Below are 25897 nucleotides of genomic sequence, written 5' to 3' on the forward strand. Positions count from 1 at the left end.
GAACGCCATATCTCAAGAACACTTTGAGGGAATATCTTAAAATTTGGCACAAACATCCAATTGGACTCAAGGATGAACTTTTTTTAATTTGAAGAAAATCTCTCAATTTGGGATTAGAGTTTTGTGGTCAAAGGTCATGTTTTCATCTATAACTCAAGAAATCATGTGTTAATTATGACAGCATTTCACACAAATGTCTAATAGAATAATATGATGAAGTGGTGACATTTTATATCCAAAAGGTCAAAAGTCAGTTTCACTGTGACATCATAATATTCAACAAAAAAAAAAATGCTTTTCTAGCTATTACTCAACTGTATTTGTCAGGAACAGAGGGGGAGACATTTGGTCTAATACTGAATTGGTGACACCAATCTTGGATGTCCACTTTGAAACTGTGCTGATTGTTTAGATCTTTTGTGCTGTTGCATTTATGATGTGTGTGAAACACCCAAGTTGTGTCCTCATCTCCCTCCGCCTGACACCTTATATACTGTTGGTTCTCGGTTACAGAGCATGCTATTGTTTCTGCGCTTGAGCATGTAAAGGGATGCGAGGTTACAGGCTCTGGGTGTGAATGACCCTTTGTGTCTATGTCAACAGATGCATCACCCCTAGAGCTCTTTTTGTGATATTGATACTCTTCTGTTGTCTGTTTCTACAGTAAAGCCCATAAAGACAATGGATTTCAAATGTCCCCTGGAATTACCCAACCTTTAGTTTAAAATAAGTTCATATCTTGCTGTGGCATAGTAAAGATGAACCATGGAAGTTCAAGGACATGATTTAGGAGTTTGTGGCTCAGTTTAAGTTGGAGTTCTCTTGTCGCACACATGTAAGACCCTAAAACGAAAGAAACAAACTCCTAATTGCACTGAGGACACTTTGACTGGGCAAAACTTATGATCGTCTGGTTGAAAGTTGGTCTCACTTACTGCTGCACCCAAGGTGCTATGTTTTGTTTCGACATTCCCCCTGGGTGCTTGTTAGGTGAGGTTAACAGACTGGTCAGAGACGGCGGGTGGTGCTGAATAAGCCGAGAGGCACTTTGTAGTCCAGATGAGACGATACCAAAGCCTTTCCCCATGTGGAAAGATGTCTGCAAGTTTTCCTTGTGCTGAAAGAGAAGAAAAGGCGATTTAGCTTCTCATAGAGCATCGTCTCTCTCTCTCTCTCTCTCTCACACACACACACACACACACACACACACTGAGTACAGCTTTACTGCCTTCAGTTCTTATAAAACAAAGGCCTTTAAGCACTTTTAGAGGGAGTGCATCATTTATCATTACACCTATGAAACAGTTTGGCTGATGTAGCAACATTTTTAAAGACACAAACCACCGAGTTTTACACTGTGTGTGTTGAAGTGTGCCCCCCTTCCTGTGCATCTGCACATTTTGTAGTTGTGCAGTTTTGCTATAGTCGGGTCCATGCCTGAATATCGAATCCCGGTCCTGTTGGCGTATTGACAGTGGAACAGTGGACAGTAGTTCCAAGTGGAACATGATGACACTTTGTGTTTTTGTAGGGAAATGAGGGGATTTTGTAAAGATACTTCCTGAAACCAAATTTTTTGAATTAGTTATTCCTTCCTCATTGCGGCGCTTTAAAAGCAAGCAACAAGCTGTGCAACAAAAGGTCACAAGGTCTCCGAAACGCCAGTTAGGACACCTCTTTCATCGCCTTCTGATCCAAAAATGTTGCCATGTTGGTGCAATTTTAGTTTTCTTGAGAGACTAGCCCTGCCATGTCTCATCTCGTCACCCCAAAAAACACATGAACTTGAACATGAACACATGGACAGACTTCCATTTAAGTCAAGAATTAACTAATTCGAATTTGGTGGTCAAACGTCAAAGTCACTGTGATCCCATGCATTACATTCTCAATATCTTTATGTCCAAAAGGTCAAAGACCAATTTCACTGTGACATCTTCATGTTCTGCAAAACACTTTTCTGGTCATTACTCGTTAACATAACTCCAGAGCAGCAGGGGAGACATTTGGTTTGATACTCCGCAAATTAACTAATAACTAAGTTAATTTGCGTGAAGCATGTATGTTTTCTCAGAGATACACGTAAACTATGAGTGTAACTTGACTGAGACATACAACCTTGAAGCATGTAATTCTAATTTTAAAGTGTGCCGAGTGTGAGTTCAAAGTGGCAAGTCAACTGTATGATTCTTCCTGTCCAGACAATAGATGGCAGCACAGAAATAGCAGCATGGCAGCCTCCTGACCCTCATTCTTCTACCAAACACAACACAGCACAGAGTCAAAGAGTTGCTCAACAAGCTGGTTTCAGTGGCGTCTGGCTAAGCTCAGTTAAGTTATTGCAAATGCTGATAACCACAAAGTGCCAAAACGAAAACCGAAACATCTAAAATGTGCTGTAATAGAGAGCCTTTTTGAGATCTGTGTGCATGTGTTCTGTGTATAAGAAATGCTGTCAGGAGAATGTTTGACTGTTTTTACCAATTTTGACTAAAGATACTCGTAATGTTGTTTGTGGAGGGTTATTTTATTCCCTCAAATATTTCCTGTTCCAAAAGAGACATCACAGACATTTACAGAGAATTAGGTACTTCTATTGACAACTCAAAACATGCTCTCGGTTGCAGAGTGGGATGAAAAAAGTGTGTAGGAGATGCAAATGAGATGCTATCTGCATATCTGATTTTTACTAGGCAAGTAAAAAAAAAATTTGAAAAATACTGAATACAGTAGCATACAGTGTTTGCACTGGTGGTTTTTTGTTATTTGTTCTTTTGTTTTTTATTAGATTTTTACACCTGTTTTTATAGTCTTTAAGATACACTCACTGACATGTTGTCTGTAGCTATGACAACAGACATACACCCTTTTGTTTGCCAGTCCCAAATTCAAAGTGAAACTGGTTCACCAGGTCAGCCGTGGCAGTGCACAAACACACACACACACACACACACACACACACACACTCACACAGACAGTCAGACTGATGAAATTAGGAGAGGTTAACAGGGAGAGCTCCTCCCTGCACGTACTCTCTCCTGTGGTTGTTTATCGCTCTAATCGGCCTCAGTGTCTCCAAACTAAATGTTTTGACTGCGTTCGCCAACCAGCAATCTGGGCTTTTCTAAACTCTCCAGGGGAGTATGTGTAGTCCCAAAACTTCTTAAAAAAATTCCCACCAATGCAGAGTTGGGGGTGGAAAAAGAAGGGAGGGAGGGGAGTTTTATTTGGGGCGGGGGAGGCGGGGTGTGAAATCTCCAAGTAGGGCTATACTGATAAGATAAACAAACAGTGTTGTAGTGGAGAGCAGCTATCTCTCTCTGCTCTCCGCCTCCTCTGATATCAGAATGTCCTCAAATAAAAGCTTTCAGTTGTATAAACACAGGAACTCGAGCCGGCCTGAATTAAAAACACACAAAAAAAGTGCTTTTCTGAACATTTCCTCTTCCCTCAAGTCAATGCATACCAGACCTGAACACATGCCCAGTTTTGATCGGATTTCTTATCGCCTTAGAGACGGGTCCTGTGTGTGGTCCGGGTCATTGGGCCAGATTTTATACAGCTTTTATCTGACCAGTTCGTCCTGAGGTGCTTTTTAAAACAGAAAGGAATTGAGAATAAAAAATAGAAAGGGGAGATCTGTTGAAGGTGGAGTGGGTGATTTTAAGAAAGATAGTTGATTTTTCCCAGGTCCTCAAATACTGACAACTAGCGATGCAGCAGTTACCGTACATCTGCATTGACTGATATTCACCCTACTGACTGCCAACGGCCGATTGGCAAATACTGTGACATTTACCATCTCCGTTTGCACAGGCTAAAAAAGCTGGGCTCCAGTCTAACTAACACAAACTGAAATTAATGCAGCCCTTTTTTTTAAAAGAAACCAGTGTGAAATTGACAGGAGAGCCAGTTCATGTTAGCAAGGGGGATAAATGACAACATAAACAAACAACAAAAACATCAGTGTTGGTATTGGCTATCAACTAAATTGTTATTTTAAACATCGGTATGAGCCCAGAATATCATAATCGGTTTATGCCTACCGACAGCCTTGGTATTTGGCCTGAACCACCGACCCAAAGCGACCTGAGACTCAAAAATCAATTGTCTTTCTTCAGAATTGCCTCCTCCACCCTTTAACATATCAGGCCGTGGCTTTGGTGTATGTTTCTGTAGACATTTTTTTCTTTCTTTTGTATTGCTATTGGCATAATTATAGAGTTCCTCACAGCTACACGTAGAAATACAACACTATAATAGAATTAAGCTAAAGAATGGAAAGACATGCTTAAAGATATTATAATCACATTTTGTAATAAACATTAATTATAATGAGAAGAGAAGAAAGGAAAGTGTAACAGAGGTATATCTCTTCACAGCACACTGGAAATAAAATGTGCTGTACAGGCACAGCATGAAGAAAGAGCAGAGAAAAGGTGCTGCCCGAATTATTGTAAAAACGTATCTTTTAGAAATGCATTCGAAAGATAGAAAGATGAAATGCAAATCTCATGCTACACATACTTTTGGTCCCATCTCTAGAGCTTTCACCTCATCACTTTTTTTGAAGATATTTTCTTCTCAGCCTCCCCCAACCTTGAGAGTAATGGATTTTAACCCTTTGTTTGAAGTGAAGTCTGACCTGTTCCTTGGTATGTTTCAAGAATCAGGTTAAGTGACTTACTGAGACTGCCTTAATATGCACATAATATTTAAGCACCACCTGAAAGGCAGCATCACAGCAGGGAAGAGAAGGGGTTGCAGCAACAGACAGGCAGGGGCAAGTGACAAGAGGACATTTGAGTAATTTCTGCAGTCATGTTTAGGTTTAGAGGCACTTGGGCATCCCAAAATCCACAGAAAACACCCACAGGATGTCTGCGGTTACTCTGTTTGTAAGTGCGTTTGTATTTGGATTGGTGATGGGCGTTATAAGTTGGGTAAATACTTAGGTAACAGTTTGGCCTTTCTGTGATTTTGATGGCCCCTTCCCTATCTCTCACTTTGCACTGTATCCATTTTCAAACTCATTGGCACATGGGAGAAACAATAAAAATGTTCTTCAAAAATATCAACATTTAATGCTATGGAAACTGAATTTTCCAGTTGCGCTTTGTATCAAAACACCCAAACGCTGTAAAGTTTTAACCTGTTAACTCCTTTAAACCAATGACCTCATTGGAATTAAATATTTCTGGACTTTACACGCTTAACTTCACAGTAGTTTAGGCGGGCTCGTGTAAAGTGCTGGGGAGTAGTAAACTACATATAATGAAGCTAGTACTTTAACTACATTTATAAGTACATTTTTGGTACTTAAACTGCATTCATAATGGCACAGCGATTCAGTTAGTTAAATCACTTCTTCGCATATTTTTTGTAGTTAACTATTGGAACTACAAACATTTATTTGCCATAAAAGGAGAGAAATACATGTTTAAAATTTTATTTTACCATTGCTTCTCTACTGTTAATGAACCAAACTAACGCTAACATTTTCATTTGTTAACTCCTTTTATTAAACTGACGGCCTCAGTACATCCCAATATGGCATTCAGCCTTTCTGAATACCCAAATTGATGTATATACTTTCTCTGCTTTACACACTTAACCTCACAGTAGTTCAAGCAGGCACAGGTATAGTGTTGGTGAGTAGTAAACTATGTGCAGTTAAAACTAGCAAAACTAAATTTGAATATTATAGTTAACTAATCAAAAGCATTGCTCATTGTTATTTATAGCAAAGAGAAGTTGTTGCATGCTATTTTAGAAATTACCTGGCTAACTGAGCAATCCTGCTTAATGCAGTCCATCCACTTGGACTCTAGTTTCTGCAGGTGTCTGACAAATGTACACAGAATTGATATTCGTAGCATTTCCTTGCATGATGCATGACATTCCTTCCATGAATAGTGAGGTATTTCTTAATTTATTTTTTGGTAGTACATAGGCATTTTTGGCATTAAACTGAATTGAGTGGTATTTAAATGGCATGTCCTTTTTTTGTATTATATTTTGTTATAAGTTTGTATAATATACATTGTCAATTTGAGCATTTTTACAAAGTGTTTTGAACTGTTTTTCTGCTCTGTGTGGCTTTAGTTAACCATATTAGATTTCCCCTGAGGGTAGCATTGCTGTAGTTGGATGGACTGTTATTTTTCTGACATACTCTCACAATCACGTTGACCCTTGAGGCTGTTGCACCACATACTTGCCATTTTTGAGTAGTTGCAAGGATTTTTCTCCGTGTGCTCATTCTCTCATGTTCAGTGAAATATTGTGCAATTCAGCAGCTGTCTATGTCAAGCTTGCTGTAGATTTAGCACAAAACATTGCATGAAAATTTGCTAAATCTACATAACAAATGTCACTATCTGGTGTTAGAATGCTGTGGCTTTGTACCATTTTCTTTTACAGCATTTGCATTTAAAATAACCCTTTTTTTTTCACTCTTATCTGTGACTCATCATCCAACAAATCTGACATGCAGCATATGTCGGCATGCACGAGTGAAATTTATTTAAACGATTTTGGTGAAGAGGAAAGACAACCCATTAACCCTCCCTCTCTGTCATCGCTTTTTTTCCATTTCTCTGTGTATTGGTGGAGAAAAAGAGTCTTTTACTCACCCCTCGCTTCCTCCTCTTTGTCTTTTATGGGGAGCTGTGTGGGAGACAGAGGAGTTGGAGTGAAGGAGGGAGTGAATGTGAAGGGGAATCGAAGATGACAGATAATAGTGGGGAATTGAAAGAGTTGCAGAGAGGATATGGCAGACGGAGATGAGGTGGTGCCGTGCTTCAGTAATACACCGAACAGCACCAGCTTCCACCTCATCTCCTCTTTTCCTTTGACTTCTTACTCTTTTCTCCCTTCTGCTCCCATCACCTCCTCTATCATGTCCTCCTCAGGAGCAGTTACACAACTCAACATAACGCTTCTCTATCCGTAGATGGTTGCATCAACATCTCATTTAGCACGGCTTACATTTTCTTTTTATTGTAGGCTTTCGAATAAAAAAATGAATAAAAACTTACAATGGGTAATAGATAACCATTAATGACACATTGATAAAAAAAGATAACCAGTTGTCATTTAAGTAGTTTTTGTTTTAGAAATAGTTTTCAACCTAAGCTCTCCAAACCTTTCATGTGAAGGTCCGAGCACTTATGATAATCGTATTCCTGCGATATGATTTGACAGATGTGATATACAGATATGGTTCCATTTGTTTGTGTATGATGTGTCTGTTAGTTATCAGGATATCTGTAAAATTGAACTGGTATAATAGCATTTTTTTAATACAAGAGCTTTGTTTCTGGGTCCAGGAGCAGAATTTGGAATATTTTTGCGCAAAAACTTTCTCAAAATACTTGAGTTGTTAAAGTCTGGTGCTTATAATCCATTACAATTGATCAAAATGTCTATTTTGATGCACCATGTGAACTTAAGATTTAGGCTGTTTTCACACCCATAAAAGTAATGCATCGATATTTGTACATAAGTGAGCCAGAAGGCTGTCATCACATGACCATCACACCGCAGGCTGTCGTCCATGATATGACGAAAAGTAACGTGCATATAAGATGTCAGCATGTCACATCGAGTACGTAACCTGACGACTAGGGATGTCCCTAAGGACTAATTTCCCTGACGTATAAATAGAGGTTAAAATTAACATCCAGAAAATGATTTTAAAAAAAAAAGAGCTCAAATTTTATCTGTAGGGCTAAATGTTGAAAAATACTATGTATATTTTAAGAGCCATTTGAAATCTTTCATCACATTTTTCAATAACCAACCCCACACTCACACGCACACAAATACACACACACACGATTGACAGGATCTCCAGTGCGCCCAAAAGCGCCTCTCTTTCTTTCAGCCTAATACATGGCTAAAGATCCGTATGCCGACTGGCATGATTACACTCTTTATGAACTTGTGTTAAGCCATTAACATGGACCTTTTTGAGTTTGAGGTTTAGTCTCGCAACATTCTGTCAATGCAGCCCATGAATGTAAAATGTTTCATCCTCACAGCGGCTCTCACTCTCACTCCTCTCTGCCCTCACATTCACTCCTCTCGGCTCCCACTCATGCCTCATTCAGTCCTCTCCTCCCTCCACTGGACCACCATCCTCTCCTCCTCTTCCTCTTTGTCCTCCCCCATCTTCAACCGGACCTCACTCCTCCCCTGCTCCTCTTCACAGTCCTCTTCCCTCAGCGCCTTTTGTTTCATATCCAGTAACGGAGACCCTCAGGGGGGTCTGTGCTGAACAAGCTCCCTCAGATTCATGTGATGCCTTGCTGTGGGGTCACTGGCGGAGTTGGCTCTTTTTTCCCCCTTACCTTAGTGTTTTTGTTGTTTTTTCTAACTCTCCTGCACATTGTAGGCTTAATGTGTTCAGATGTCCGACATTTTTTTTTTTTGAAGATGAATTAGAGCGCAAGAATAAATCTCGCTGCGTAAGCACCGAGTGTTCCCGTTCCTCGACTGTACTGCCTGTGCGAGGCTAAAAAGGAAACCCCACTCGAGAGCCAAAACAGACGCTGACGCTGAGACTCTTTGAGTCCACTTTAATGCTCTTTTTAAATCCATTTTTATTGAACCATAAAGAAAATGTAGGTGAAGTGGATCATGCAAATGTGTACAAACAGGACTAGGTTCTGTAATTGTTCTTTCTCTTTGTCTTTTTGAACATTAGAAGCATCCCTGTAACAATGTGAATTTATGAAATCTCATGTACATTTAAGTCCTCTGTGAAAAGCTAAAAGTCAGTATGAATGATGATGCAGTGACACTGTTGATTTTCTCCTCCTTCAATTCAGCAATTTCCGTGTATGCTTCAATCTTTTCATCTGTCTCTTGATAAAAAGCTACAGGATGGAAATTGAATCGAACCATTTAATCAACATGATCATCAGAATAAATTATGTACAGCTCACTGGACAGAGAAGGCCACAGCACTGCCACGAACAGACCTTATTCTCACTCTCACTGTGGGCAGTCATGCTTGTGTTAACAAGTGTGTCAGTGTTTGAGATTAAATAAACCTGCACTTTTCCAGGTTTTTCAGGGTCCCCGGGGTCATGGGCAACCTGGAAAAGTCATTGAATTTCAGTGTCATATCTTTCAGGCCTAAAAAAATGTTTTTGTGTGGAATTAAATTGTTACAGAAATCTTCCATGGATAACCTCTCACGTAAAAAGTCTTGACATTTTGTCCATGAAAATACTGTATGTGGAAACCTTGGTTTTAGTTTAAATCTAAATTAACTGGCTACTTGGAGGACAGTGCAGCACAACACTGGCATATTATTATTCTTTAACATTGACATGGTGTGCGTTTCTAGCAAAGTTGCTTCTTTACACATCCAGCAGATACAGAGCAAAATTATCATTTATTTTAAGTCATGCACCTGTCCGGGTCATGACCTCACCTGATATTTATTCTTCTTTTAGCCCTTTTTTTGGTCTCCAGCAACTGCAGAAAGAAATATAACAAATGTGTTGTTTTAGTTTCTAAATGCTCTGTTATATTTACCGTTGGCCACTAACGTCTGCTGCTTGGTGCTGAGCAAGTAGCATAAAATAGGTTCATCAGACCCTTTTCACTAAAAAATACCTAACTTGTATGGATATTATAATCATGAGAGGAAACGATGAGATGGAAAATGCTAAGAGCAGTAGAGCTTAGGTGAACTGCAGTCCAATAACTATTCTGTGTTGGTTTGACTCTACAAGTGCAACTTTAGTATTTCTTTTTCACGGTCTGAAATATCTGATTTTTCTCCTGCTTTGTTGAACTGAAAATCCAAACTAGTATCAAAAAGTCCATTATCAAACAAGCTAACTCCATTATCCTTTTACAAAGAACAACAAGCCTAGATCCTCAAGATCCTCGGCATCTAAAAATCTATTAAATCCTCATTATCCTATTTCTTTTAACAAATATTTTTATGTCTCTTAAGCTACTTTCTTTTAATTAAAGCAGAAAACAACAGCCTGAGTGGGAATACGGTGATCGTTGTCGCTCTTGTGCTAGTTTTAAGAGTAAAAGCCAGGTTCATGAGGTGAACACATTACAGGACTCTTGGACTTTTGCTCTTACTAAAGCCAAGAGGTGCTGATTGATTTTTTTTTTTTTTTTTTTTAACAACCCAGAGGCCATTATTTTTAAGTTAATTGTGATCTAGCCACAAGGAAGATGGGAGTGCAGATGGGAATATAGAGATTGTTTTAAAACGGAAATTGTTTTCTGATGTTATTACTCGGCCTCATGTTTCATTTCCCTCCGCCCTCCCCTCCCCTCCCTCTTCTCTGTCCAGGATGAAAATGCGGCGGCACAGGGTGTTCTTGCTGTGCACAGTGGGCCTGTGCGTCATCTCGTTCCTCCACTACTACAAGGCCCTCCACTACGTCTCCCTGCTGCGCGAGCTCTCCGCACCGTACCCCAACATCAAGTCCTTCATCATGGTCACTGGCTTCTTCTGGAGGGAGAAGGGTGTGGGCACCACCCCGCTCAGCCCCGCCTCTCCTGAAGAAGCCCCTCCCCTACCTGTCCTCCGTCAATCAGACACTAAAGCTAGAGCGATGGCGGGCGCTGTGGGAGGAGGAGGAGGAGGAGGAGGAGGAGGAGGAGGAGGGGGGATGGGTCTGGGGATTGGTGGGGTCATGGTTGGAGGCGCTGGGATTGTTGGCAGCGCAGGGTTGGAGATGAGGTTGAGGGAGGAACCAGCGCCCCCTCACCCTTGGGAGAAACCAGAGGAGAACCTGCGGAGAGACACTCCGAACGAGGTGAGTAACTATTTTCAATCTTGAAAAAGTTCTATGCACATCATGTAAGTGCAAGGCTTTCCAAAAACAGCGTGGATGAGAAAAAAGGTTAACGCCTGCACTCTTACTCCCCGTACACAAGTTTATTTTCGATCCTGCTTGGATCTTCATCAGGTCTAATGTTTGAAAAGATGAAACCACACTTACATTTATACATAATGCAGAGCACACCAATAGGCTGATAAGCTCTATAGTGGCAAGTGTGGTTGACAACCTTAAATCACATCAAAAATATGTAGAAAAAATATGTAGAGAAAGAAAAACCTGTGATGTCAAGGCCATGGTAGAAAACATCAAATGTATCTCAATTGATAAAAGCATTATTTTAAGATTCTCATTAAAATACTTTATAATAAAATCCATCATTAGTCTTCATCACTTACGTTCAAGGTTGTATTACTTAATACAGTGTAATGTAGAACAGGAATGATCTCCAATTTGTACAAAAAAAGACACCTTAATAACCGATCAAAGTCTAATAAAGGAAAACGGTCAGATTCCAATAAAGGAAAAAAAGGAGGGCATACTCAAAAAAGGAATATAATCCATCCTCCTGACAGGTGTGGCACCTCAAAATGCTGATTAAACAGCAAGATTACCCCCCAGGTGCTCTGGGAAGGCCACTATAAAAGGCCACTGTCAAATGTGCAGTTTGATCACACAACACAGTAATGCCACCACTGACATGCTGACTGCAGAAATGTCCACCACAGTTGTTTTTCATAAACTGAATGTTTATTTCATTACCATAAGCTGTTTCCAATGCAGTTTCCGAGAATTTTGTAGTACATCCAACCGGCCTCAAATCTGCAGACCACATGTAACCACACCAGCTCAGGACCTCCACGTCCAGTGTCTTCACATGATTTTCTTAATTTCACTGGTTTAGGAAAAAAAATTTAATTTGTCTTGCGTCCTCAGCTTTTAACTGTTTCACGTTAATACACATAAATACCAAGATACAAAACAACATTTAACCAAATGACAAATGCTACAAATCAGACATCGCAAAAAGTTGATGCAGTGCAACATATTGATCATTCCCTATTACATTCAGTGTTTAACCCAGATACACAGCTACTTTGAAGCCATATTTTTATTTTATAAATGATGCAAAATTTGTTTTGCACAACTGAAGAATTTCTGCAAACTGTCAGTAACCATCTCTGGGAAGTTCGGACTCGACAGCAGTTTGCACTGCTCACCTTCAATGGTTCCTGGCAATTTAAGCATTTTTTCTTCATGGATGAATCCTGTGTGACTAAAGAATGCATGTCATGTAAAGTCCTGTGCCTAATAAATGTCATTTTTCATGATAAAACTGCACATTTTAGAGTGCCCCTCTTTAGTGGCGAGCCCAGGTCACACCTGTGTAGTAATCATGCTGCTCGATCAGCATCTTGATGTGCCACACCTGTCAGGTTGATGGATTATCTTCACAAAGGAGAAGTGCTCACTGGCACAGATTTCAATAAATTTGTGCACAAAAGAGTTTGAGAAAAGATTTGAGAAAAAATAAGCCTTTTGTGTACATAGAAAGTCTTAGGGTTAGGGTCTTTAACTTGTGAAACATGGGAGCAAAAGCATAAGTGCTGCATTTTGAGTGACCTCAAAAAATGCAGTGCAACAGCTTTGCAATAGATAATATTGAATACATCTCTGTTGACACTGTCTTCTTTTGTCATTAGAATATTGACAGTTAGGGTGTGATTTTAAAGCTTTTTTCGTGTTGTATTGGGGTTTTTTTACCCCATAAGGACCCACAACATTGTTAAAATCTCTTTAAAATTTCTGCTTTGGTGTATTAGAAAGATTACAACGTTTCAAGCCCAATTTTAGGTATTTTTGTCGAGTGTAGAGGAATCCAAACACCTCTAAATGCTCCCCCATGGCTGGTCATGGATTAATGAAAAGCCAATTTGGGCTCACAACATTTCAATTTCTCTAATGTCGTATAATATCAATTTTACGTGTAGCCCCTTAGCAGTGCTGGGAGTCCCTAGTTTTTTGGACTCAGCCCCTGATCAAGAAAAAAGTGTGTTTGTTTTGCACTCTTGTTAGCAGTATACAAAACGTAATTTAATGTATGTCCTCTTCAGGGTGATAAAATATTCAACACAGATAGATAATGTAAACTTGCATGGAGATAGTTATAAAATGAAGCATCAGCCTTATATTGTAATAATATGATGAGATGATATCTAAATCTGCAAACAAGCTCTGAGTGTTTGTTGCTACAATCACATCTGCTTTACCACTCATCCTTTTTTAAGTTTTATGCTAATCATGCAACTTTTCATGGACCAAGTTGAATAAATCCTCACTGTAAACTTGAAGCTCTGTTTTCTTGTGTCCAACATTGTGTTCTTTTTTAGTTATTTCGTCATGCATAAGTTAAGTGTATATTAATATCCTCATACAGACCATATTGTGTCCAGGATGTATAGAAAACCTACAGTCACTCAGTCAAGCTTTCTTACTGTAACTCATCTGCCACCTGCAGGAAGACAATAATTCTTGAGAAATATTTCACTCTGATGGAGGTGTCATCTTATTTAAGAATCTGCGTTTTCTCAGCAAACTTCAAACTGATTTTGATGAAAAAAAAGTGAGTAAAAACAGCAAACACATAGTTTCATAAGTATGCTTTTTAGAATGAGAGGAGAAAATGTATCAACAAAAGAGAGTAATAACACTTTTTGCCTTGAGGCATTTTCATTACCCTCAAGATGTGATTTTAATGTAATATTACCTCGCACATTATTGATCGTATTTCTTCTTTCATCTCGTCCTGCCATCATCCTGTTTTATCACGCTGCCCCTTTCATTTTATCACTTTGAAAATAATCTCCAACACGCAGCAAGTGCTCAGTCCGGGTTCATAGAGCCTTTGAGACAAAAGAAGCACTCTGTAATCACTCGTCTGAGGTCATATGGTGATGCACCGTATCCAATCAACACTAAAACTGTGTTTCTCTATAAGTAATTGCTTTTTTACCAACACTGAAATAACGAGGCGTCATCCTTCTCAGACTGCAACAGCTACACTTTTATTTCTAAACATTAGCTGCAGACTATTTGCCCTCATTGTTTTCACTTTTGATGTTGTTTAATGTTACTCACAGGGTTGCCTAGTAACCTGTTTACACTTGGCTATGAGGCAAGCACAAATGTGGTAATTGCACTTTTAGAGATAAGAACCACTAACAAATTTCTGAAAGGTTTCTCTCAGGTCTAGCTTCCATGTGTTGAGGTCCGCTGTACATTTACATACTCTTTTAGACAGCAGGGAGTAGAAAAAACAATTATTAAGACAAACTTTGGCTCTGGCCATGATAACATGATAAGATAGGCTAAATTACATGCAGCAGACGCTGAAAGTTTTTGGGGCTGCTCCCTGAAAGTCAAATATTTGCATCATTAGTCTGAGATCTCTCAGTCAACTGAGCCCTCAAGTTCTTGAAGTTGAGCAGTCATTTGCAGTGGGAAGTGTACTTTTAGGGACTTTTATACCCTCTGCATAGAAGAGGTCAATTTGCATTTCATTGCAACTTAATGTGATATTAAAATGTTGATGATCTGTCGATAGCATAATTAGCATGCATTAGCTCAGAGGGCTGCCTTGGACTGTTTGCTTTATTACCTGAATGTTGCTGTGAACCTGAACATTTTACCCAGACTCTCAATATAAGGAGGAAAAAAAGAACAAATAGTTGAATATTTGTATAGACAAGCCAAATCCAATTGGACTGACAAAAAATAGGTACAACATTGTGGGAGAAATCAGTAAAAAAGTAAGTATAATTCTGACTGATGCCTCAGTTGTAGGACATGGCGTTCCAAAGTTTCTATTCTCATGGACCATAAGTACAAGTATGCATTATTGTCCTGAATATAAAGTTTCTCCTCTTTCACTTCCCCTCACTTTAAATTCTGTTCTACAGCAGCTCACATCAAGCTGTGAGTATTGTGGGATGCTTGGGATGGGATCATAATGGCATTGACTGTCACTCCTGACAAGTCGCCGACTTTAATCTCCTTCAATTATCAGAATAAGCAAATTTGGTACAAACCAGAACAATTAAATGTGTTGTGTCTTCATTTGTAGTGTGTCGTTCCATAAAAGTCACTAAACTGGTGTTTTTTTTTTCTTTGTTTGGTTTCATCAATTTATCTTTCAAATGACTCTTAAGGTGCCTAGAACACGTCTTAAGTTTCGTAGCAAAACAAAACATTATATAAACTAACAGCATAACATAACCTTTTGTTACATGAGAATTTTTATAAGAACATTTGGAAGTCATTATAGGTGTCAACTGATATGTAGGTGTTTTTGGAAATTGACAACAATAGACAGCACTTCCTCCACTAAAAAGTGCACTGAATGTGAATATTACTGAGTAGTAACAGTGTAGTAAGGTTTCAGTGTCTCCTTCTGTCATGTGGCTCACATGTGCAGCTCATAGCAATACATTTCAAGCTATTCAATGGTGTATAGTTCAGTTTATCAACAACGTGCATGGGTTGCAAGGCTTGATTTTAAATGGAAGTTGCCTTAATCTCGAACTCCCCACTTTGTCTTTCTCTTCAGGAGAGAGATGAAGACCATTTGAAGCAGCGGAATCCCAACCACCAAGCTCAACCTGCCGGGCCCGACCTCCCGGATATCTCGATGGCAGGGAAAGAGCACCTGGACGTGCTGCTCAAGAACCATGTGCCAGACCCCATAGAATCCATGGGAGACCTCCACACACGCAAATTCCAGCTTCAGGATGACAAAACACCTTATTTTGTCCGAACCAAAGCTGGGGCCCTTTGCTTCAGACAGGGGACCGAGGTGGCTACCCCAAAAGAGTACTCTGGGAAATCAGGGGGATCTGTGGCTAATGGAGCTGGGGAAGGTGCTCGGGCTGCTGGGCAAAGAAAACCTCTGGAGGTCCAGCAGCAGCCCTCCGTAGCTCCGAAAGCCAAGCCCAGGGCCAGGGGCAACGGGAAGCGGCTGGTTAAGTGTGTATGTCGGCCAGGTTGGCACGGACCTTACTGTGGGGTTCCCACCATGGTGTACCACTCCAATCTGCCCACCAAGGAGAGGCTGACGCCCAGAGAGACCCCACGGAGGGTAATCAACGCCATCAATGTTAACCACGAGTTTGACCTGCTGCATGTGCGCTTTCATGAGCTCGCCCAAGCAGTTGATATTTTCCTCATTTGTGAATCCAACTTTACTGCATACGGAGACAAACGGCCTCTGAGGTAAGACACCATTTTAAGGACTAGTGTGTTTGGAGATTATACAAGTCATGCCCTTAAGGTCGAGGTATATTTAAGTAAAATGTGTAATCCTCAACTGAGCTGCTCTGTGGCCGTCAGAAACTGCCTCTTTTGGCCTGACAGTGTGAAACGGCATGCATGCTCAGCAAACTTTGAGCTGGATTAAAGAAGTAAAAAAAAAAAGTATGACACACTGCACTGTAAAATCTGACAATTTGATTTTACTTACAAAAATCTCTGAATTTAGCATTTTCTAATTATGACCTGGGATATGCTGGTATTTTTTTGGTTTTAGGAGCATTCTTTGGGCATATATACAGCTAATTCAGAATATTAATCTCTACTAGTTGTTTTTTTACAGCAGTTTGTGACACATGACCCGTTGTCCATTAATGTTTGTCTCTCTGTGTTGTCACGAAGAAGTCTGCAAGGCTAATGCATGCAGAAAAGCCCACATTCCTGGTCAGAGGAACAAAAACACACCTACCTTTTAAAGATAGTGAAGGACTTGCATATCAACAGGTTTTTTGGATATGCACAAATATCACAGCACCGACCTTTTCAAGGAGGTTGTAGAAGGAATGAAAGAGGGAGGTTGAGCCTGCATGGTCAAAATAGTCTGCCAATGGTAGGAAACTTTGAAAAAATTGGGGTTTTCTTATGCAAAGGAGCAAAATGACAGGAGGCTCCAGCTGTTTGACTTTTCCATATTTCTTCGTACTAAACGACATGTTAGGGCACCGTCATCAGAGTATGCACAGCTATGTTAGTATAATATTAATTTTTATTAACCATGTAAGTAGCTTAGTGAGAATATCTTTTTCGCAATAAGGGCAGAAAGCAGACTATGTTGTTCATGAAAATGTACTCAGTGATGGAAGTTGTATCACAGTGCAGTAAAGAGAATAGTAAATATATTCATGTCATGTCATCAAAAGTTATGTATCATAAATTATAGATACATAACTTTATTCAAGAAGTCCCATTTTTTCCTCTAGTTTCATATTCATTGGTACAAATTTAAAAAAAAATTCACAAAATCCCTAGTTTTTGCCAAGTTGTGACGCGGCCTATGCGTTGGGTAGTGACTGCAACTCAGTTTTTGTTTACAGCCAACCTTCACGCTTCTTGAGTACCAGCGTGCTGAATAACAATTACAGCGAAGTTCCTTTGGCAACAACATGAAATGCCTCAGGAACAATTTTACAGCAGATTATGACAAGAGCGACATGATTGACTCTGCATGCAGCCTTGGAGGGAGAGATTGGTGTGTTCAATCATAGGATGTGACACTGCATGAAAGTGGCTACATTCAGTGAACACTCTGTTTCGCTATGCATATCAACAGGTTAATTGAGTTGTTCTTCCAATCGGTTTGGTGCATGGACAGCAGGTTTTCTCTGCTGAAAGGCTTAATTTGTAAAACAAGGACCTTTTGTTACCTGTTGCACTGTAGCTTCTTACCAATCTTTCAACACAGTTTGGATACATTTTTCTTACTGTTCCAGGCAGAATTGGTTTCCACTCTGTTCTCTTCACTAAGAAATTCAATAAGCAAGCTTTTGAAACTTGCTTGAGTTACATAAACAATTACAGTGAATAAGTCTTTTTTTTGTCAGATTCATGGTGACATGCTTATGCAGTTCAACTGTACCCTGTGTCGTTCTCTTGTAAAGGAAATAGAGTTTGGTAACAAAATCCGTACTGACCAAATTACATCAGTACTACTGAGTACCAGTTCATGTTAAATTAATTGGGGCCAAATGTACGTACTTTAGATTGCATCTAAGGGAGAGCCAGGTGAAGCAATTGGATGAAAACAAACCAATGTAACAGTTTTTGTTTTTTTCCAAATCTTTTTCCGCTCTCTGTTAGGACATAACCAGCAAATATAATATGATGTGTAATAGGTACACAGTTTAGAAAAACACACCTGCAGTCATTTAAGGCTATTTAAAAAAAATTCTGGTAGATTGGCATATTTAGATTTTTTTTGCATCATGTAAAAATTAAGGAGCTCCACATCATGGCATGCCCTGTCTTAACAGCCCAACTGGTTGACATAGCAACCAGAAAGAAGTGGACAGAGTTTTGCTGCACTTTGCAGAGCTCCCACCTCCTGTCTGATGCCGATTGACTTATAATATAAAGAGAGCAAGGCAGTGTCACTGATGCAGGTTGTTCAGATATTACTTTTTGCTATAACAGAGAGAGTATAGTACTGCAAAAATGCACTGTTGAGTACTGGTACAGAATTCAAGTGACTGGCATTGGTTCAAATGTGAACTGTACCCAACCGTATACAAGTAAGTGTAGATCTTGCCGACCTCCTTGCCGACCCCCCATGTTTAACTGAATGTGCCAGTAAAGTATGAGATGCAAACAACATGGGAACCCACTCACCAAAATGATATGTTGTCGCACTAGCAGTTGTTGAAATCTCCACAGAGTACCTTTGAAATGCTGCTCCAAATTCATGGCACTTTTTTGGATAGTAGATAGTTTTTTTGGATAATAGAATCTGCTGAATGGCCATATGTTGTTATGTCTGTAATTCCCCAGTTTCCTGCGGCTCCTTCTCAACGGTACGTACGACTACATCCGTCACAAGATCCTGTACGTGTTCCTTGACCACTTCCCAGAGGGCGGTCGGCAGGACGGCTGGATCGCCGATGACTACTTGCGTACCTACCTGACACGCAACGGCATGTCCAGATTGATGGGCATAAGATCGGACGATGTCTTTGTCATCAACGACGCAGATGAAATCCCAGCACACGAGGGCCTCCTTTTCCTCAAGCTGTTTGATGGCTGGACAGAGCCTTTCGCCATCCACATGCGCAAGGTAGTAACGATAATTCAGCTTTTGGGATGGGTGCTTCGTGCATGAAATTTGTCAGCTTTTTGTATTACTTGTGGGCTTGGGCGGTATGTATTATTTCTTTCCTTCATTCCTCCATTCTCTCCACAATGAGTGTGCTACTTACTTTCAGCTTTTCAGATCAACAGATACACAATAGAAACCCACAAAATGTTTAAAAGTAATATTCTCACACCTACGTATTTTCCTGTTGTCCTGTAACTTCTCCCCCACCACTAGGTGTCGCGGCGTCTACTATCCCAATAGTAGAAACCACAGACTGAGCTCTGGTGGTGCATGCCGTTCACTACATACAAATAATTTGATATAAAGAGGAGCACCTGTGTTTATGACAGTATTGAAAAAGATACCTTCTGGATTCCTTAATACCCTGATAAACTGTAATACCGTGAAATCGCTCAAGCCTAATTCCTTGTGCAGCTTTCTTTGCACTGTTTTTAAGCAAACCAATGAACCATGTTTCTGTTTGTAATTCTGGTCTCCTCTCTCCCCACATCCAGTCACTGTATGGTTTTTTCTGGAAGCAGTTTGGCTCCTTAGAGGTAGTATCAGGCTGCACGGTCGAGATGCTCCGCGAGGTCTACGACGGCGACGGCATCAAGCTCCGCCGCCGCGAATACTACACCATGCCAGGTTTCCGCAAGTACGAGAATGACACAGGCCACATCCTGGTGCAGTGGTCGGTGGGCAGCCCCTTCCACTTCGCCGGGTGGCACTGCTCCTGGTGCTTCACGCCCCAGGGGATCTACTTCAAGCTGGTGTCAGCACAGAATGGAGACTTCCCTCGGTGGGGTGACTACGAGGACAAGCGTGACCTCAACTACATACGCGATCTGATCCGGACGGGGGGCTGGTTTGACGGCCCCCTGCAGGAATACCCCCCCGCGGACCCCAAAGAGCACATGTACGCCCCAAAGTACATGCTGGAGCACTATGATCGGTACCGCTACCTCCTGGAGAATCCTTACAGCAAAGCCTCCAGACTGAGCGAAGGCTAGGAGTTCAGCTAGGAAAAGATATGTGAAATAACTAGTAGGACCCAAGCGAGGCCTCAGCACTGAGTTTTTGGGGGCAGAACGGTACTGACAAACTACATCTCTCATTGGAGCAATACTACATGTATCTCCACCAGGCAGCACTGATGTTGCAGGGACTTAAAATCTCTTAAAAATCATTATTTCGGGGTCAAAAAAAGGGAACACTGAATCGCATCATGGATTTAAGGAGAGGATACAACCACTGGATAAACAAAATCATCCTCATTCCTCCCCTTTTTGGGGGAGGAGCCAAGCTCTTTTTGTCACCCTGCCCTTGTCCTCTCTTTCTTCGCCCGAGTCGATTAGACACACCTGCTGTCTGAAAGAAAGGGGCCACTTCGGAGTTAAAAGAGGGATATTTCACAGCTGTGTTAAAAGCCTGTGGAGAAACTCGGAAGGGAAGAATTGTTTTTTCTGTCAGTGTTTACCGAAGTTTACGGACCGGCTGATGTTCCCACCTCACTTTCCACCTTCAGATGTCTTCCTGTCATATTTGGTGACCTCCTTCCAGAAACACATTCAGATATTATTCTCGGGTCTGGGTAGAAAAGTATAAATCCTATTAAAACCCTGCTGGAGTACCCACTGCCAAATGAAAAGGAATGACTCGATGGGGATGTCTCATGTACTCTCACTCATCCACATGCACCTTAGACCTGTCTGTGTGTTTGTGAACAAAAGTGTGTGTGGTCTGTCTTTGTGTCATATTTACAGGTTTCGAGCTGTTAAGGGGGGACAAGATCAGCAGGAGGAAACAGAAAGCAAGAAATAATCACCGGGGGGGGAAAGACAGCGAGATGGGAAAACAAGCAAGACAGAAGGCAGGAAAGAAAGGAGAGTAATGAGGGAGGAAGAGAGTGGCGAAGAAAGGGAAAGAAAAGGAGGCTCTTTGGATGTTCCCTTTTTCCCACAGTGTCTGCTGACGCACAAGCGTCACAGGGATGAGTGTGCAGAATGTGTGTGGGTCCCTCAGACAGCTCTGAATAAATCATGCCCTGTCAATGGCATCCACGACAGATGAAACTCGCCGTTATTGTTTGTCCGCTGAGAACAATCGAGACCGGTTGAGGGGGAAACATCACCCTTCAGTTTCGTCTTTCTGTCTCTCCAGCAGCCGAGATGACTTTGTTTCCTTGGAAACTAAAGTATGTGAAAAAGGAAGAGGGGATGGGTGTTGTTGAGATGAGTGGGTGGGTTCACATCAGGCGAGGAGCTTCAACGTTCAAACGAGGTCAACGCTGACTGCGGGTCTCCTCTGTTAAATATTCCTCTTCCTCCTCAGCCATCAGTCGCCCACTCTCTGAAATTGACTCTTCTGAGCGCTCTCTGTCTCTGTCTTTCTCCTGTGCTTTTTTTCCTCTTTATGCCGCTCAGTCTTTGGTGTTGGTTTCCTCTTAATCCTCATTAGCAAGGCACTTTTTTTCCCCTCAATTCAATTATTATTCTCTCTTTCTCTACTTATTCTCTTTCAGAAATGTTCAAATTTCCAACTCTTTCTCTAAAACTTTCTGTCAAACTCACACACTGGTTCTTACACTCCATTTTGGGTGTGTCTATTTCCTCTTAATACTCACAAGAATGTCTTGTTTAAATAATAGGGATATATTCATCTTCTCTCCCCCATCTCGACAGGACAGGACAGGGCAGCCGTTATCGTGGCGATGCCTCCCCTGTGCCCACAGATCGCTGTCATCTGAACATTTAGGCATGAGCACTTGTGCCTCTTGCCTTCTCGCCACCATAGACAGCTGTCGATGTGGCTAGATGCCTAAATCTCCACCCTGCCAAGGTTTGGCAGAAGTTTGGGATCTTGTGGACAATTTGGCGAGCATACTTTTCTCTGCGGGTGTCTCATGTGGGCTGAGGCCAGCCATGTGGGCTGGGTTACGGTCTTGTCAAGGGCAAGGAGAATCACTGTGGCAATATTAACAATTCTAGGGAGCAATTAGGGGAGAGCAGGAAACTAAACATGCAGTAGGGAGACAAGTCCAAAAAACAGTAAATGCTTTGATTTGTCTTTTAATTGCAGAGTGACGGCAGCCACCATCTGCTTCTTCAACGCCTGTTTGGGCTTTACAGTTATTGTTTACACTAGCTTCAGGCAAGACGCTGTTTCAAAGTGAGCCTCGAGAGGACTCAAAAGTTTTTTGGGAAGGAAACTTTATAAAATGCAGAGGGGCGAGGACAGGACTTTGGATGTTTTCAAACCTGGAGGCAAAAGTTTGATGTAGCTTTAATTTCGCTTCCAAACAAGACACAGAAATCTAAGAACAGAATGCCTTGAATGTTCTTTTTTTCCAACACATTGTTTAAAGTGTCCTTAAGTAGGACACTGAACCATAACCATCTGCTAATCTTAAAATGTATGGTGAAAGCTTACGTAACGAAATGAATAACAAAGAGATTTTGAAAATTAGTGTGAGCATATCTGTGTATGACTCGGTCATCATGCTGGCTTCTCATGGCTTTGAGCTCATAGTGGGAAAAGCAGATTATCCAGCAGGCCGCTGACAGTTGTGTCGGGTCTGTGCTGCAGCCTCGATGGCAGCGTGGTCTGCGGCGGCAGCTGTTAGGGGTTTGGTGTTGGTGTCGGGAGCCAAACTCCCATCCAACCCCAGAGGGGCTGCAGAGAAACAAGCTTTAAATAGGATTTGACATTATATGACCGAGGAGACGACAACAATGCTGGATGTGATGCGCTTTATCCCTAAATTGGATTGTCTGCCTTTTGAGAAGGTAATAATTGATAGAGGTTGATGGAACAAAAATGGAACAGATGATGAATTTTGAAAGGAAGGAGGCAACTTGGGTTAACAAAGTGGATGTTGTATATTTTAGAGATGTTAAATCATGAATTGAGGGAGTTATCCAAAATGGATGGTTGTGAACCACTTTAGATTTAATCTTTTTTTTTTTTTCATCTTCTGTTTTTTGGGCCATTTTGTGGCAAGTGGAATTTAAAAACAATGTTTGCAATACATACATTCCTGCTAATTGACATTTTAAAAATGAGCTTATACCAGCAAAAATATCATTAAGGAATGCTGGTATCAAATCAAATCTGGTATCTGATCTTTTTCGCCAGACTGCTCTGATTCATATGTGAAGTGGCTGAGATTAGTGTTACCAGATTTCTGCCCTGAAACACCTCACATTCAACCAGTAGCATTGCACATGCATGTTGAAAGAGCAACCAAAAATGTCGCCTTTTGGGGAAAAAATTAATGACATTGCGATGCAAGCGTTCATCCTCCGAATGATTTTCTGCTGAAGTTGGATGACAATGTGTCATATGTTGCGCATTAGGTTGAGAAGATGAAGGAATGCAAAAGCCATAGCAATCGCTCTGGTTAGTCCTATAGAGAGTGAGGTTTTGATGCAGGAGGAGTCAGGACTGGTGTGGCCCGATGTGTAGGGTTTCAAGGTGGAACAATTCCTCCAAAAACTGTATCTGGCAGTTGGACTTAATTGGCTGGCTTCTGGAGCAGCGTCGTGGTGCACGCCCACTACACGCGACCAGTCCGCCCTGCCTCGCTAGTTGCTTGTGGAAGCAGCTTGATTAGCTGTCTTGATGTGAATACAGTTTGAATTTTTTAACTTGTTACACCGCCAGCTTGGTCTGCAGGTATCCCAGCAAGCTTTGTGCACTGATTCAGTCGATCAAACGAGTCGAAGCATATTTCTGGTTGCATAAAGTCGTTTTTATTGGCATGCACTGTAGCGCAGCAACAGTACAGCTAGGGTAGCCCTCTGTAGTTTCAATGGGCTACTCTAATAGTGTATGGCAAGGGATCTGTGCCCGCACATAGAAGTAAGACGTAAAAAAAAAAATGAATTCCAATATAAGCATTCTAGCAGCAGCAGCAGTCACAATGTCATATGTATCAGATTTAGGACTACATATTAAAGTGGCCCAAGTCTGATTGGAAAAATATTGGATTTCTGCGTCGTCTAAAAAAATCAGATCACACAAGAGCAAAAACATCAGAGTTGGACCACATTTGCTTCTAATGTGAACGTAATTGGATGAACAAAAAACAAGCAAATCTTGCATTCTTCCCTCCAACTTCAAGGCCCTAAACGATAACCATGTGCAGACTCTCTCTGTTTGTCTGTCTGGTGAATAAAGAGTTCCCATTTTGCACGATGCCAAAAAACAAGACATTTGTGCAGTATAGCTAAAAGTCATCTCAGAAATGGGGCTACAGGGGTGTGTGTTCAATCCCGTCAAGGGCCGGGGAGTGTGTTTGTGTTTAAGTTCTGCCAAGAGGCATTTAACCAGAGTTAACTCCCAACTCAGCCTGCTGCAATAAGGCTGCACATCTGGTGAACAGTGTGTGTGTGTGTGTGTGTGTGTGTGTGTGTGTGTGTGTGTGTGTGCGCTCGCACACATATCAGTATCAGTATGTCTGTTATGCACTTTCAAAATCATGTGCGCATGACAGACAGAGTGACTCATGGCAGATAAGGGTGTCTGGCCTGCTAAAAGCCAGGGTTAAATCACTCGGCTTGTTGCCCCGATATCGTCATGGCAACGATCTTCTTGATGAATTTCTGAGATCCCTAACAGCCTGAAGTCATCATCCAAGATAGCTGAGCAGTAGGATAAGAGGTGAGGGAGAGCAGATTGGAGAAAACCACACAACAGTTTTCTACTTAATTCTGCTTACAGAACCTGACCCGATTGAAAATCCAAAAACCTCCATCGCTTTCGGTAAATGTCAGAGAGCCGCAGAGCCGAGACTAGTGACACACACACACACACATGCAGTGTGCAACATTAGCTGGCACACTCCTCTCTTAAATTCATAGATTTGACTCACTCAAAGCAAACAAACAAAATTTGCACGAGGAGCAGAAAATGTACACAGAAAAAGAAAAATCTTGAGCCAGGAATAAAACATGAATGGGGAATATTTTTCGGACTGAGCAAAGACAGAAAACAAGAAAAAAAAGATTCCTGGCTCAGTCAAAGCTAAGGCTTGATGAATGAAGACTCAAATCCAAAAAGAGACATTTCGGAAATAATCCTTCCACCGCTGTTCCCAGTGACTGTCTTATTGGATGAAGTGCAGTTATGACATGAGGAGAGGAGGGAGGTAATAAGCATGACCAAACAGCTTTGATTTTTCACTTTGATGACGGAAAGTCATTGCGGCGATGAAATGAAAACCAGCCAAATGAAGCAAACAGCTCATCATCCCCTATAGATCTATACATCTAAAGATCAGTGAAAGAGATTTTTTTTAAAGAGAAGTGGGATTGTGTGAGATACTTGTCTGTAGACACTCCATTACATACAGTAGATGTCAGTCAGGATCTGTTGCTGTTAAGGCAACAAAACATATTTTAGCCACCTGGAAAGAAGTCCCACCTTAAAAAAATCAGTATCATTTAAGTGTGTGCTATATTTACAATACTTTCACAGCTTTACCCTGATTTCAGACTGTGATTTCCAATGTGAAAATGAAGCCGTTATATCGCTCTTTTTAAAGTCAGACTCTATTGAGAAAAACTGTTATTTAACATCACTTAACACAGGAACTGCTGGTCTACCACCACCACTTTGATGAGAGTATGAATGGGGAACTGAAGTCATTAACAGCTCTCCCGTCAGAATGAACTGTCTGACGGAAATGTGAAGCAGTGAAAAATACTCTCAATATAGCTCACACATAGAGTGAGATTGATTTTTTTTAGTTGGGACTTTTTTTTAGGTGGCTAAAATAGGTTTTGCTGTTGCCCCCCATCCATAGCAGTACATTGCTTAGCTTCTGTGTCAGATTTCAGTCTGCTTCTCCAAACTGGAGGTGTGCCGACTGACATCTACTGTATGTAATACAATGACTGTGGATAAGTACCTCAGG

The 25897-nt window shown here is 41.0% G+C and overlaps 1 protein-coding gene across 3 annotated transcripts in view; it reads left to right on the forward strand.

Moving 5' to 3' along the window:
- mgat3b (beta-1,4-mannosyl-glycoprotein 4-beta-N-acetylglucosaminyltransferase b) overlaps positions 1–24387 on the forward strand; it is an 82057-nt gene extending 57670 nt beyond the window's left edge. For all 3 annotated transcript variants that reach the window (XM_042485579.1, XM_042485580.1, XM_042485581.1), the window contains exons 2-5: positions 10334–10802; positions 15433–16094; positions 18675–18957; positions 19494–24387. In XM_042485579.1, coding sequence (XP_042341513.1) covers positions 10334–10802; positions 15433–16094; positions 18675–18957; positions 19494–19991 — 1912 coding nt within the window. In that variant the 3' untranslated portion in view covers positions 19992–24387. The remainder of the gene's footprint in view (positions 1–10333; positions 10803–15432; positions 16095–18674; positions 18958–19493) is intronic.
- The last annotated feature ends 1510 nt before the right edge of the window (positions 24388–25897 follow it).

The sequence above is a fragment of the Plectropomus leopardus genome, chromosome 4 (genome assembly GCF_008729295.1).
Source record: "Plectropomus leopardus isolate mb chromosome 4, YSFRI_Pleo_2.0, whole genome shotgun sequence".
NCBI lineage: Eukaryota > Metazoa > Chordata > Actinopteri > Perciformes > Serranidae > Plectropomus > Plectropomus leopardus.